This window comes from Salvelinus alpinus, chromosome 7, assembly GCF_045679555.1.
Source record: "Salvelinus alpinus chromosome 7, SLU_Salpinus.1, whole genome shotgun sequence".
Taxonomy (NCBI): domain Eukaryota; kingdom Metazoa; phylum Chordata; class Actinopteri; order Salmoniformes; family Salmonidae; genus Salvelinus; species Salvelinus alpinus.
In genome coordinates this window covers 75,752,533-75,768,790 of record NC_092092.1, presented here as the reverse complement: position 1 = coordinate 75,768,790, position 16,258 = coordinate 75,752,533, and the positions used below count along the sequence as shown (strand labels likewise).

Here is a 16,258-nt window from a genome sequence, read left to right as displayed (position 1 = left end):
CAATGATTCATTGCATCGCACCAAAAGCATTTTCTGCATACATACAGCTTTGGTTGTCTTCCTCTCAACCTTCTATGTCTTCTCCCTGGACCTCCTCAAAATGTACACCTCGTGAACATCAGACTCTGAGGCGCCATCTTCACTGTCAGGGAGGGACAGTTATGCACTTGGCCAGATGAGTCTGCATCTTTGTTGCATTCTTCACATATGATTTGGCACAGTATTTGCAAATGTACTCAGCTTTTCCTTCAACATTAGCTGCAGTGAAATGTCTCCACACATCAGATAGTGCCCCTGGCATTTTCCTGTAAAGATTAGAAAAAAATGAGTAAAAAAACCCCAAATACAATTCAATGTACAGATAAATAATTAGATTAAACAACTCCTTTTGTAAGATACAGGTTTTAAAATGAAAGAAGTATGGAACAGGTGTATTAACACTCCTCAGTTAGCAAGCTAAAACGCACATGGTAGCAAAAACTAACTAGCAGAAATTGTTAACAAGTTAGAAATGATTTAAACACACTTTTCTGTAGGCTACTATCTAATAGTTAACAAAAAATAATGTCATATAACATACACTACCGTTCAAAAGTTTGTGGTCACTTAGAAATGAAATGAGTTGCAAAATGAATAGGAAATATAGTCAAGACGTTGACAAGGTTATAAATAATGATTTTAAATTGAAATAATAATTGTGTGGCGTTGCAAAATGGAGTGATAGCCTTCCTTCTTCAAGATCCCTTTTACCCTGTACAAATCTCCCACTTTACCACCACAAAAGCACCCCCAGTGTTTGTATTATTTTGCCCATCTTAATCTTTTCTTTTTATTGGCCAGTCTGAGATATGGCTTTTTCTTTGCAACTCTGCCTAGAAGGCCAGCATCCCGGAGTCGCCTCTTCACTGTTGACGTTGAGACTGGTGTTTTGCGGGTACTATTTAATGAAGCTGCCAGTTGAGGACCTGTGAGGCATCTGTTTCTCAAACTAGACACTCTAAAGTACTTGTCCTCCTTCTCAGTTGTGCACCAGGGCCTCCCACTCCTCTTTCTATTATGGTTAGAGACAGTTTGAGTTGTTCTGTGAATGGAGTAGTACACAGCGATGTACGAGATCTTCAGTTTCTTGGCAATTTCTCGCAATGAATAGCCTTCATTTCTCAGAACAAGAGTAGACTGACGAGTTTCAGAAGAAAGTTCTTTGTTTCTGGCCATTTTGAGCCTGTATTTGAACCCACAAATGCTGATGCTCCAGATACTCAGCTAGTCTAAAGAAGGCCCGTTTTATTGCTTCTTTAATAAGGACAACAGGCCACATAATTCTTGTGTCTGAGCCGTTGAATTGCGACTCCACTTTGTCCTTATACCGACATTTCACTTGTTTGATTGCCTTGCGGAGGGAATAACTACACTGTATCAGAGCGTGCAACAGGACACTGTACTGTCTACACTCGGTTTGTTGTTTACATTAAAACATTTTCATTAAATCGATTTTAATCCAAACTAAAGTTTTGTTACTAAGGATTCCACAATGCGGTTAGCCTTTACGGCTGGGACTGCAAGTTTGTGTTCATTTTATTGCGTGGATTCCGCGAGTGCTAGCTGGCTGTACTACAGACACCTGTCGTCGTCGTGGGAAAGACTCATTGTTATCTTTTTGTAAAACAACTGGTTGCAGAATAGAGTCCATCTGGATACCAAGGAGATCCTGAGGGAAATCGACGAGTACCAACAGCTTTACGCTATGGACAAACAACATACTCCTTCATGGAAAGATCCGACCACCTCACAAAATAACTAACCCGACAAAAAAAGAAAAACAGATTCATCTACAGACACGGACGATTTTCTTACCACTGAGTTAGAGGCTAGTGCTCTGGCTGGAATCCATGCAACAATGGAAAGGTTGTGTGAGGAGGTAGCAGGGCTGAGGGGGAGTTTGAAGTTCAGCCAGAGTGAAATTCTCAAACTCCAAAGAGAAAACAAGACACTCACAGCCAAGGTAAAAATACACGATTCCAACATGGATGGTCTACTCAGGGAAAACAGGGTGATGAAGAAGACGCTACCAGACATACAAAGTCGTAGCATGCGTGAAAATCTCATTTTTTCTGGTATTCCTGAGGACGCATCCAATAATCCAGAGGGCGCGATCAGAGAATTCATGCAATCCGCCTTGATACTTCCTATAGAGACTGTAAACAAGGTGGCTTTCCACCTAGTACACAGACTTGGAGCTTGGAGCGACAAGACCAAGGGTCCCCGACAGATCATCGCAAAATTTGAGCACTACCAACAAAAGGAGCTGATCAAAAGCAGAGGAAGGGAGCTTAAAGGGATCAAATTCGGTCTCAATGACCAATTTCCAAAGGAGATGAACAAACTTCGTAAGAGACTGTATCCGGTAATAAGACAACAAAGGAAGGATGGCAGGCGTGCCTTTATCGTTGTGGACAAACTCTTTATAGACTGACAGCTATTCCGAGACAGCTCCATAACACCGTGGCTGTACTGAATTCTACAGGGACTTCAGGTTACGAAAAAAAAGAAGGTATGGGAACTGTTTAAATTATCCGAACATTATGAAGTGGATATGAACACACACGTACTCAACTACATGCTTGCTTACACATACAGACTTATACATACACACACACACCTGATCTCACTCTCTTCTCTCTATTTCTCTCTTCTCTCCCTCTCTATTGTCGAGAACTGTTTTATAATTTAATGTGTTTATTGTTTGTCTATTTTATGTATTTGTCTACAAGTTTATATATGTTTACAACAAGCAAGGGGAAGATATCAGAATAGGGGCATTGGGGAATAATAACATATTGTGTGGAATACATTTGTACTGTAGTGAAGTCTCTAGAGTAATGCAAGGTCTCTTTCATGATCATGTGAAACGTCAATTGCTATGGAAATGCTGGGATGTGTTTTTCAATTATGTTAAAGGTAATTATGATGCAACTATGATGGTGATATGATATGGATTACAATTATAAATATTAAGTCTATACGCACTACATGTTACAGACATAGACACTCAACCATGCAAATTGGCAGAGTTATTATTTATTTGGACATCACACATTATAGTCTTACTCTTACACAGACATCGTACACACTCTCACTAAATCACATCCAATATCATACTCATCAACCTACTCAGATTTGTTACAAACATAATTTGTCTAAATTTTCTTGTATCTGTGGCATTGGCTCACAGGCAAACAGGCAAGGGAACAAAACAAATATTACTAGAACCTATTTTTTGAATTCTAAAAATCAGACATTTGAAAGCTGTAGTTTTGACCTTCACAATACCTCTGATGGCAGTAACTTTACAAGCACTAATTATGGTAAATTTAGCCTGAGAATAGTGTCTAGGGGTGAAATAAGTATAGCTAGTTATAATTGTAATGGTTTGGCAGATTATTAAAAAAAAGATCAGTTTTTACATGCCTAAAAGAAAAGGAATATAACATATACTGTTTACAGGAAACTCACTCTACATTCTTAGATGAAGTTGCGTGAAAAAAGGAATGGGGTGGTGAAATAATTTTCTGTCATGGACAAAGGAACTCAAAGGGTGTGATGATATTAATTAACACAAATGTCGATCTGAATGTGCAAATAATCAGGAATCATTCGCAAGGAAGGTGGATCTTTTTGAACATGAAAGTGGACGAAAAAGAGCTTTGGCTCATTAATTTATATGGTCCAAATCAGGATGATCCACACTTCTTCGAAAACATTTATACCAATTTATTGAACTTACAGGCAACAAATGATCTAATCATTATGGTAGGAGACTATAACACAGTGTTAAGTACATCAATGGACCGTTAGGTAATCACTCTACAAACTATCATCACCGTGCCCTTAAGGAAATCACAAATATTATGGACACATTAGAAATAGTGGATATTTGGAGACTAAAAAACCCCGACCTAGTGAGATATACATGGAGGAGACTTAATCACGCTAGTCGTCTTGACTACTTTCTTGTCTCTTCCTCTCCTGCATCAAAGGTTAAAAAAGTTTTAATAGGAGACAGAATGCGATCGGATCATCATCTAATTGGCATTCACATAACTTATAGATTTTCCACGTGGACGAGGATATTGGAAATTTAATCCAAATTTACTGGAGGACAACTTATTTTTAACTAAGACAAAATTAATTATAACTTAATTTTTCCAGTATAATATAGGTTCAGCAAATCCCCTTATTGTTTGGGATACCTTTAAATGTACCTTCAGGGGTCATTCAATTCAATTTTCATCAATAATAAAAAAACGTTTCTGGCTAAAGAAGCAAGACTAACAAGGGAAATCCATGAACTAGTAGTACAGGTAGATGGCAATAAAAACGATACTACAGAGATACAAAATAAGTTAGAGGAAAAACAAAAGGAACTTGAGGAACTTATTCAAGAATGATCTAATGTAATCTATTACAAATAAAGTAAACTGGATGGAATATGGAGAAAAATGCACAAAATTCTTCCTGAATCTCCAATACAGGAACGCAAACAAAAAGAATTTGCAGAAACTCGTTACTGAAGACGGAGTCATCTATGATACTCCGAATGATATTTTAAAAGAGGAAGCTAATTATTGTAGGCAGATGTTCTCTTTTCCGTCTCATCCTCTCCCACTGAGTGAAGATTACGGTAAGGAATTCTTTCCAAATAATATAAAAAATGGAAAATTAACAAATGTATAGAAAGATCAGTGCGAAGGCCAAATTACAGAGGAATAACTTTTGAGGCTATTAAATCCATTCAGTCTGGAAAAACCCCAGGGCTTGATGGCATACCGGTAGAGGTATATCACGTATTTTTTGATATATAAAAGCTCAATGGTTAGATTGTTTTAACTACTATAGAAATGGTAGTCTGTCAGGTACTCAGCAGGAAGGTCTGATTTCTCTATTATTAAAACAAGACCCAGATGGCAAATATAAAGACCCAGTCTATCTAAAAAATTGGAGGCCCCATACACTTCAATGTTGTGATGCAAAACTACTAGCAGAATGCATAGCACTCAGAATTATAAGGGTTTTACCAGGTATTGTTCATCCTGATCAGACAGGTTTTTTACATGGACGATACATTGGAGATAATATACGACAACTACTAGAAATAATAGAACATCATGAAACATATAAGAAGCCAGGAATGGTATTTATAGCGGATTTTGAAAAGGCATTAGAATGGTTGAGGGACAGCTATTGGGGAACTGTGGGGGGATCTTGGAGGGTTCGGGTTTCACAAGATTGTGATCATGAAAAAGGAAACTATGACATATATTTTATATCACTACCATGCACATGCACCCTCACACATAAGGATGGCTCTGTTGCGGAAAGACTGATACATGTTTGATAGTGTCTTGATGCTGTATTGTTTGTCCTTCATGTTCTAATACTTTAATGTTACTCCTTGTGTTTTTTTGTAATAAATAAATAAGGGCAACAGTTTTCAGCTGTGCAAACATAATTGCAAAAGAGTTTTCTAATGATCAATTAGCCTTTTAAAATGATAAACTTGGATTAGCTAACACAACGTGCCATTGGAACACAGTAGTGATGGTTGCTGAATTTTCGGCCTCTGTACGTCTATGTAGATATTCCATAAAAAATCTGCCGTTTCCAGCTACGATACTCATTTACAACATTAACAATGTCTACACTGTTATTTTAATGAACAAAAAAATAGCTTTTCTTTCAAAAACAAGGACATTTCTAAGTGACCCCAAACTTTTGAAAGGTAGTGTATATTCACCCCCACCCAGTATTGTAATCAAAACTTACCAGAAAGCATGTAGTCCTTGGCTCAGACAGTGTAGTAGTGTGGGCTCAATAGCATCTCATTAGTGTGCAAGATCTTGAGAATCAGCTGTACATGTGATGGAAGAGTGCACTGTGCATGCAGAGGGTTGCAATTCCATTGAATTGGGGATAGTTTAACCAAAATGTGCCACAAGACCTAGAATTGCCTTATGTGTATCCCACAAAAAAGGTTCACTGTTTTATGAGCTAACTTTTTTGATGAATTTAAGCAAAATTCCCGGGCTTAACTTCCCACGGAAAATTTCTGGAAATATACCGGGAAGTTTCCGACCCTTTGCAACCCTATTTATGGACAAACTGCAGCGACATATTTTGTGTTTTATTCAAATCTTTTTCTAAAGTACAATTTTATAAAATGACCCAATAATTTAATCCAGATGCATTGCGGTAATGAGAATATGGAAAAATTTACAACATTCAGGCAAAAATGTATTAAAAACTAGACATCTTAGTCCTCAGAATGATAGTTGATTTTTGCAGATGCATCAAGGTTTTGTAATTCAATTTGTTACAGACATGTTTAAAACTGATTCCATGACAACCACCTGCAGCTGATAACAACCACTGATAACAACCACTGATAACAACCACCTGCAGCTGTGGTTGTTATCAGTAGGCTAAAGTTGATCAGATTAATTGTGCACGTTGACAAATCAAGAGGCATTCAAATTTTATTTTTGGGTGGCAGGTATGGGCTTCCATATAAAACAGCTCATTGCAGCGGAGTCACTGATATTTCAGTCACAATTTGCCTTTGCCACATGTAATGATTTGCATGATATTGATACAAATTAAGCCTGGTTAGTTGTAAAGTAGGCCTTTTGAACTTTTATATTGTATGAGAGAGTTCATCCTTCATTTTTTATATGTTTACAGTACTTAATAAAAACATGCGGTTAGAGCAACTCTGGACTTTTGTCTTGAAGCTAAAATGTAATGAGTGTAGCCTACAGACAAGAAAATAAACCTTTTAGTTGTCTGCACATACAGTGCATTCGGAAAGTATTCAGACCCCTTGAATTTTCCCACATTTTGTTACGTTACAACCTTATTCTAAAAATGATGAATTGTTTCCCCCCCTCATCAATCTACACACAATACCCCATAATGACTAAGCAAAAAAAAAATGTTTTTGCAAATTTATTTAGAAAAACAACTGGAAATATCACATTTACATAAGTATTTAAACCCTTTACTCAGTACTTTGTTGAAGTACATTGGGCAATTACAGCCTTGAGTATTCTTGGGCATGACGCTACAAGCTTGGCACCTCTGTATTTGGGGAGTTTCTCCCCTTCTTCTCTGCAGATCCTCTCAAGCTCTGTCAGGTTAGATGGGGAGCGTTGCTGCACAGCTATTTTCAGGTCTCTCCAGAGATGTTCGATCGGGTTCAAGTCCGGGCTCTGGCTGGGCCACTCAAAGACATTCAGAGACTTGTCCCAAAGCCACTCCTGCGTTGTCTTGGCTGTGTGCTTAGGGTCGTTGTCCTGTTGGAAGGTGAGCCATCGCCCCAGTCTGAGGTCCTGAGCGCCCTGGAGCAGGTTTTCATCAATTATCTCTCAGTACTTTACTCCGTTCATCTTTCCCTCGATCCTGACTAGTCTCCCAGTCCCTGCCGCTGAAAAACATCCCCACAGCATGATGTTGCCACCACTATGCTTCACCATAGGGATGGTGCCAGATTTCCTCCAGACGTGACGCTTGGCATTCAGGACAAAGAGTTCAATCTTGGTTTCATCAGACCAAATAATCTTGTTTCTCATAGTCTGAGAGTCTTTAGGTGCCTTTTGGCAAACTCCAAGCGGGCTGTCATGTACCTTTTACTAAAGAGTGGTTTCCGTCTGGCCACTCTACCATAAAGGCCTGATTGGTGGAGTGCTGCAGAGATGGTTGTCCTTCTGGAAGGTTCTCCCATCTCCACAGAGGAACTCTGGAGCTCTGTCAGAGTGACCATCAGGTTCTTGGTCACCTCCCTGACCAAGGCCCTTCACCCCCGATTGCTCAGTTTGGCTGGGCGGCCAGCTCTAGGAAGAGTCTTGGTGGTTCCAAACTTCTTGCATTTAAGAATGATGGAGGCCACTGTGTTCTTGGGGACCTTCAATGCTGCAGAAATGTTTTGGTACCCTTCCCCAGATCTGTGCCTCGACGCAATCCTGTCTCGGAGCTCTACGGACAATTCCTTTGACCTCATGGCTTGGTTTTTGCTTTGACATGCACTGTCAATTGTGGGACCTTATATAGACAGGTGTGTGCCTTTCCAAATCATGTCCAATCAATTGAATTTACCACAGGTGGACTCCAATCAAGTTGTAGAAACATCTCAAGGATGATTAATGGAAACAGGATCAACCTGAGCAGAATTTAGAGTCTCATAGCAAAGGGTCTGAATACTTATGTAAATAAGGTATTTCAGTTTTTATTAATTTTTTAATACATTTGCAAACATTTCTAAAAACCCATTTTCGCTTTGTCATTATGGGGTATTGTGTGTAGAATGTTGAGGGAATAAAAAAAAAAAACAATTTTAGAATAAGTAACGTCTGAATTCTTTCCGGGTGCGCTGTACATGCTTGTGAATTGTTGCATTATCAAGTAGTGTACTATTTCTGAAGAAAAGTCTCTGTCATTGTTAAATAGTTTGTGCCTTCTGGCTAGTGGCTACTGTGATATTTACGGTCAATTTGAGCTGCAGACCAAGAATGTCACATGGCCAGCCACAACGAAATGTTAAGGCAATGATGTAATGTGAATGGAAAAATAGCTTTCTTTTTCTCCACCCTGCTCCTCAGACTCCTTCATATCTCCTAGTGGTAATGGGGCCTTTCTCTCTGTCCTACTTCTGTGTGTGGTGCATTTCAGGCCGGAAGCTGAGGGGAGCTGGCCCGCTGAAAGGAGTAGTGGAGGGGGGAACACAGGCACCCGGCAAAGAGAGGACTGGAGAGAGGGGAGGAGAGAGGACGGGGGGACTACAGTTATCCACCGTTTCCCCACAGGCTAAATGTGAGGATCAATATTACCATATGTAAAATATTTTTCATAACCAGAATGCTATTTCTTCAAGTGAGCCCTGACTAAGAAAGCAGTTACAACTCAATTCAGAATTTACACCAACCCTGGATGCAAGGCAGCACATATTCAGTCTCAACTGGTCTCATTTTGTCTCTCATCTCATGTCCCAATTCACCTTGTCTCATCTCATGTCCCAATTCACCTTGTCTCATCTCATGTCCCAATTCACCTTGTCTCATCTCATGTCTCAATTCACCTTGTTTCATCTCATGTCTCAATTCACCTTGTCTCATCTCATGTCCCAATTCACCTTGTCTCATCTCATGTCCCAATTCACCTTGTCTCATCTCATGTCCCAATTCACCTTGTCTCATCTCATGTCCCAATTCACCTTGTCTCATCTCATGTCCCTCTCTGCAGGCTGTGCTGCCCGGCAGGCTCCCGCTCTTGGCCTCTCCCCCAGCCTGCGCCCCTCCCTCCTCAACGTCCTGAGTTCCATCGAGCCAGGAGTGGTCAACGCAGGCCATGACACCTCCCAGCCAGACTGTTTCGCCTCCCTACTGTCCAGCCTCAATGAGCTGGGAGAGAGACAACTTGTGTCTGTGGTGAACTGGGCTAAAGCCATGCCAGGTAAACCACTCTTCCTGTATCCTACTGTTACCTAACCACTACATGGTACCAACCCTCTAACCATGTATCTTACTGTTACCTAACCACTACATGGTACCAGCCCTCTAACCCAGGTGTGATAGAGAGAGTTGGGGTACAAACAGCTGGTCTGTGTGTGACTGATACCAGTGCTGTAGCCTCGGTTCCAGTTTTCTATGTCGTTCCCACCAGGGGGGGCTCTACTCATAACCTATTTTATTCTCCCTGCACTGTGGGTTTCAGAGAGCTGCATGTAGAAGACCAGATGTCAGTGATCCAGTCTTCATGGCTGGTATTGATGGTGTTCTCTCTGTGTAGGTTTCAGAGAGCTGCATGTTGAAGACCAGATGTCAGTGATCCAGTCTTCATGGCTGGTATTGATGGTGTTCTCTCTGTGTAGGTTTCAGAGAGCTGCATGTTGAAGACCAGATGTCAGTGATCCAGTCTTCATGGTTGGGGTTGATGGTTTTCGCTCTGGGCTGGAGGTCTTACACAAACACAGACGCTAGAGAGCTCTACTTCGCTCCTGACCTCATCTTCAACGAGTGAGTACTATTGTCTTGCTGAATATAATATTGATGACAATCTCTCTCTGTCTCTAGACAATAAACAAGGGAAATGTTTGAAATTTGAAATGTTGTATTATTGGTTATATAACAACACTCTCAATCAATTTCACTCCCTCTCATCCTAACTCCCTCTCATCCTAACTCCCTCTCTCTCTCTTTCCCTCTCAATTCAATTTATTAGCATGGGAAACACATATTACCAAATGGAATAGATAATTTAAAAAATGGAAATAAACAAGGGAAACATTAGTAAACATTACTCTCTCTCTCCTCACCCTCTTTCTCTCCCTCGCTTTCTCTCCGTCTGTCTGTCTCTCTCCTCTCCCCCCCCCCCCCCAGTCAGAGGATGCGTGTGTCCAGTATGTATGAGCACTGTGTCCAATTCCGTCTGCTGTCCCAGAGGTTCTGTGTGCTCAGAGTCACCCAGGAAGAGTTCCTCTGTATGAAGGCTCTGCTCCTCTTCAGCATCAGTGAGTCACATCACTGACACACTGAAACTAAGTGACTGTATCATTATCTGGGTCAATATTTGCTTATTGCTTTGTGTCTTTTAGTCCCTGTGGAGGGTCTGAGGAATCAGAAGTGTTTTGACGAGCTGAGGATCTCTTACATCAAGGAGCTGGTTCGTCTGGCCAGCCAACACGGAGAAAAACACCACACACAACGTCTGTTCCAGCTAACACAACTACTCGACTTCCTACACCCGGTAATATACATTAACCCTGACCTCTAACCCCTAACCCGTACCCAATGTCTGTTCCCAGCTAACACAGCTACTGGACTTCCTACATCCGGTAATATACACTAACCGTGACCTCTAACCCCTAACCCCTAACGCGTACACAACGCCTGTTCCAGCTAACACAGCTACTGGACTTCCTACACCCGGTAATATACACTAACCCTGACCTCTAACCCCTAACCAACGTTTGTTCCAGCTAACACAGCTACGTCCGGTAATTTAATGATAATAATAATGATAATAAAATATTTAATTAGTATAGAGCTTTTCATTACAGCAAGAATCTCAATGACACTCTTAAAACAGCCTAATCTTTCAGTTAGCCTATTGACACTTCTAGCTGGAAGGTCTTTCACAGTCACCGACAGTCTTTCACAGTCACCGACAGTCTTTCACAGTCATCCAGAGTCTTTCACAGTCATCCACAGTCTTTCACAGTCATCCACAGAGGCAGGTGCCAGTCCAACAGGTCATATCCTGTGTCCGATCCACTCTACATGTGCACTTACCTCACCCGTGCCGTCCACGTCTCTACCGACCGAGGCCCAGATGAAGGGTTGAGGCCCAGATGAAGGGTTGAGGCTGAGATGAAGAATTGAGGCCCAGATGATAAAAAAACAAATACATTTTTTTTAACCTTTATTTAACTAGGCAAGTCAGTTAAGAACAAATTCTTATTTTCAATGACAGCCTACACCGGCCAAACCCAGACGACGCTGGGTCAATTGTGCACCGCCGTATGGGACTCCCGATCACGGTCAGTTGTGATACAGCCTGGATTCGAACCAGGGTGTTTGTAGTGACGCCTCAAGCACTGAGATGCAGTGCCTTAGACCCCTGCGCCATTCGGGAGCCGAAGGGTTAAGGCCCAGATGAAGGGTTGAGGTCCAGGTGAAGGTTTGAGACCCAGATAAGTTTGAGGCCCAGATAAGTTTGAGGCCCAAATGAGTTGAGGCCAAGGTGAAGAGTTGAGGCCCAGGTGAAGAGTTGAGGCCCAGGTGAAGAGTTGAGGCCCAGGTGAAGAGTCGAGGCCCAGATGAAGAGTTGAGGCCCAGATGAAGAGTTGAGGCCCAGATGAAGGGTTTAAGCCCAGATGAAGGGTTTAAGCCCAGATGAAGGACGCGCCGAGATGTGGGTTGAGCAGGGGTGAAACGATGCTTAGATCCAGGGGGGAAACAAGTTAGAATTCAGGTCACCTCTTCCCTTGGTAAACTCCTCTGAAAAACATGTAGCACCAACCTGGGTGAAGCAATGCAGCCGCTAAGCTTTATGGCATGAAGCTCACTACAGGCAAAAGCCATAGTCCACCTTGAATTAAACTACTGTGGAAAACCTTAGAGATCCTCTGCTATCTTCAAACATCTCCAAGCCTCTGCCCTCTCTTGTTGTTTCAAATAAAGTTGGTAGCTAAATAGCTAGCTTCTCAGTTCAGTTGGTAAAATAACTGACTTGCCGGTCTTGCACTGCCGTGGATCAATATATTGTAATGAATCAGGCAGGAAGTGCGGCTCGAACCCTCAACCTTCTGGCCCGAAGCCCAGAGCGTAAAAACATGCTCAACTTGCAGTCGATATCCTTATAAACCCAGGGTTGCTACAATATATACAATCAGAACTTACTTAGCTAACGATATCCTTATAAACTCAGGGTTGCTACAATATATACAATCAAAACTTACTTAGCTAACGATATCCTTATAAACCCAGGGTTGCTACAATATATACAGTCAGAACTTACTTAGCTAACGATATCCTTATAAACTCAGGGTTGCTACAATATATACAATCAAAACTTACTTAGCTAACGATATCCTTATAAACCCAGGGTTGCTACAATATATACAGTCAGAACTTACTTAGCTAACGATATCCTTATAAACTCAGGGTTGCTACAATATATACAATCAAAACTTACTTAGCTAACGATATCCTTATAAACCCAGGGTTGCTACAATATATACAGTCAAAACTTACTTAGCTAACGATATCCTTATAAACCCAGGGTTGCTACAATATATACAGTCAAAACTTACTTAGCTAACGATATCCTTATAAACTCAGGGTTGCTACAATATATACAGTCAAAACTTACTTAGCTAACGATATCCTTATAAACCCAGGGTTGCTACAATATATACAGTCAAAACTTACTTAGCTAACAAAATAAAAAGTTGATTAAAAAAGAAAACAACTAAAACTTCAAATATGTACAATATTTACAGAGCTCTCTGCGCCATGGCAGCCACAGAACTGACCTATCCCTGACCTCTAACCCGTAACCCGTACACAACACAGCTAACCCAGCCAGTGGACTACCTTCACCTGGTAATATAGACCTACTACCAAGGGCCAGCCTAGCTTATTGGGGGTATGTCATGGCAATTAATGTCCCCTGGCCAAATAGTGTCCCCTTCTGCGTCACAATGGAATTCGATAAACTATTAGCGTCCGTTGCTATATCAACGGTGGGATTACCTAATTACAGCCTAAATTACGTTCTTTTCATCATCGCTATGCAAACAAGGCGGATTTCCGCAGCAATTTCGCTGTTTAACCTCACAAGGGTATGTGGGACGGTAGCGTTCCACTTCGTCAACAGCCAGTGAAACTGCAGGGCGCCAAATTCAAAACAACAGAAATCCCATAATTTAAATTCCTCAAACATACAAGTATTTTACACCATTTTAAAGATACGCTTGTTGTAAATCCAGCCAAAGTGTCCGATTTCAAAAAGGTTTTACGACGAAAGCACACCAAACGATTATGTTAGGTTAGAGCCAAGTCACAGAAAAAGACAGACATTTTTCCAGCCAAAGAGAGGAGTAACAAAAAGCAGAAATAGAGATAAAATTAATCACTAACCTTTGATGATCTTCATCAGATGACACTCATAGGACTTCATGTTACACAATACATGTATGTTTTGTTCGGTAAAGTTCATATTTATATCCAAAAATCTGAGTTTAGGCGGGACGCTACTGTCTCACTTGGCAAAAAGCCTGAGAAAATGCAGAGCAAATTTTAAACTACTTTTGTAATACAACTTTAGGTATTTTTTTACGTAAATAATCGATAAAATTGAAGACGGGATGATCTGTGTTGGATTAAAACCAACTGTAGCTAGCTTTCTGGTCACGCGCTTCTAACAAACAGGACACTTCGAGTGACCCTCCTTCAAGTTGGCCGTACTTCTTCATTACACAAAGGAATAACCTCAAACAATTTCTAAAGACTGTTGACATCCAGTGGAAGCGGTAGGAACTGCAAGAACGTCCCTTTAGAAATCTGGTTTCCCAATGAAAACTCATTGAAAAGTTTTGAAAAAAAATCTAAATGGTTTGTCCTCGGGGTTTCGCCTGCTAAATAAGTTATGTTATACTCACAGACATGATTCAAACAGTTTTAGAAACTTCAGAGTGTTTTCTATCCAAATCTACTAATAATATGCATATTTTATCTTCTGGGGATGAGTAGCTGGCAGTTTAATTTGGGCATGCTTTTCATCCAAAATTCCGAATGCTGCCCCCTACCCAAGAGAAGTTAAACAAGTTTTATTTAGCTGACAAAATGAAAACATTAATTCAAACTACTTTTGGGTACCTTGTTAACATTACAACATGAAATCCATGTCTTAAACATTACTACGTTTCGGAAAAGTCAAATAAAATGTGTAATCTGCTTGACACATTAAAGTTACTTACCTTACAGACCAGGAAGTCAGCTAATTTCCACTCCATTCATATGCAAATCCATTTGGTTCATACACTGGCTTGTCTGGCCATCATGTTTTAATTTGATCCTGCCCTTCCCTTATCTACGCTGAAATAATATATCTCACATAGCTCATTAGTACACCCTTGTGGTTGAATATATATGTATCTATTGTAGGTCCTAGGACACAACAATGAATAATGTGGAACAAATAAATAACATCAAAGGATATCTTACAACTTACAATAATGAACACCTTGTGAAACAGCCGTGAAAACCAACCTGGCAAGATTTAAGATTTTAATACATAAACTTCGATAGTTTTTGGTAGAGTTGTGTCATTCATTTATCTTCACAGATTTTTTTGTACACTAACATGGCAATCATAGACTAAAATAGTGAATTCTGGTGTGTGGAATATAGAGGAGGGGGTTGCTGTGTGGGTGGGAGGTTCTGCCTGTCACCTATTCTCAACAGACAGTCAGTCTCGGAAGGGAGACTTGAAGAGGGAGACTGCAAAGTCTAGGCGCTGATGCTCTCTTTGTTCTGAGTGTTCTGCGGTGCTAGTGTTTCTAGTTAGTCTGTGTATCTCACATATTATGTGCCCAGTATGATAGAGTATGATAGAGTATGACAGAGTAGGATAGAGTAGGATAGAGAATGATAGTGTAGGATAGAGAATGATAGTATAGGATAGAGTAGGATAGAGAATGATAGTGTAGGATAGAGAATGATAGTGTAGGATAGAGAATGATAGTGTAGGATAGAGTAGGATATTGGAGAAGTACATTTCTATAGGTTTAGCATAACTACTATTTATTTTCTTCTTGTTTCTGTCAACCAAAGCTGAACATACTTTGTCTATAGGGCTTTACTGAAGTGTAGGGCGTCAGTGCTTTCAGTGGTCGACTGTCCAAGTGCTCCGACTGTAGAAGATTGTTGTCTTCCACCGAGGTAACCATAGGAAGACAGAGAAAAATATCACTGTTAGGGGAACTGAAACTAGCTTCAGGTTATTTTGTGTGCAAATGCAAATAGTTATCTGAGATGTTCTATATTCACTCTAACTGATGGTGACCCCAGCTAGGAGCGAAAGAGCAGCGAGGTTTCCCAGGTCTCACCTTCCTTTCATCCATCTTACAAACCTGGTAATTCGCCCTGATGTCATAACACTTAGTCCCCTTCTTGATTCTGCTCCGGTAGCTCTCCTTCTGTTTCTCCTTCTGTTTCTCCTTCTGTTTCTCCTTCTGTTTCTCCTTCTGTTTCTCCTGTTTCTCCTTCTGTTTCTCCTTCTGTTTCTCCTTCTGTTTCTCCAGCGCCTTGTCCATGTTCAGTCTCACATTGATTGATAACAGGAATAAATGCTATTCTATTTCGTATTACAAATACATTTCTTACATATCTCTTGGAGGGACAGAAAATAAGTTGACAGCGGACAATCATTTTTACCTGGTCAAAACCCTCCACATCCTCCTCAGTCTGTGCCTGAAGGTACTGTAGTCCTCGAGCGTTCTGATCTGGTTCGACAGCTGCCACCACATCAGGTGGGGTTTCAGTGATCTGAAAGTACCTGATATAAAAATAGCAATAGACAAACAACAACAGTATATGCAATAATTGTATATACAATTGCATTGTTTTACCTCAGTCAACAGCTGCGACTCCCATCCGTACTCGGTGGAGGCCTGGATGCTGCTGTTGTGTGCAAAGAGAATGGA

At 40.7% G+C, this 16,258-nt stretch overlaps 1 protein-coding gene across 2 annotated transcripts in view; it reads left to right on the top strand.

The window, feature by feature from the left end:
- The window catches only part of LOC139581680 (progesterone receptor-like), a 28,115-nt gene that overhangs the window by 8,326 nt on the left and 3,531 nt on the right, over window positions 1-16,258 (top strand). For both annotated transcript variants that reach the window (XM_071411693.1, XM_071411692.1), the window contains exons 4-8: window positions 8,722-8,862; window positions 9,292-9,501; window positions 9,920-10,064; window positions 10,428-10,558; window positions 10,643-10,794. In XM_071411693.1, the coding sequence (XP_071267794.1) occupies window positions 8,722-8,862; window positions 9,292-9,501; window positions 9,920-10,064; window positions 10,428-10,558; window positions 10,643-10,794 (779 nt within the window). The remainder of the gene's footprint in view (window positions 1-8,721; window positions 8,863-9,291; window positions 9,502-9,919; window positions 10,065-10,427; window positions 10,559-10,642; window positions 10,795-16,258) is intronic.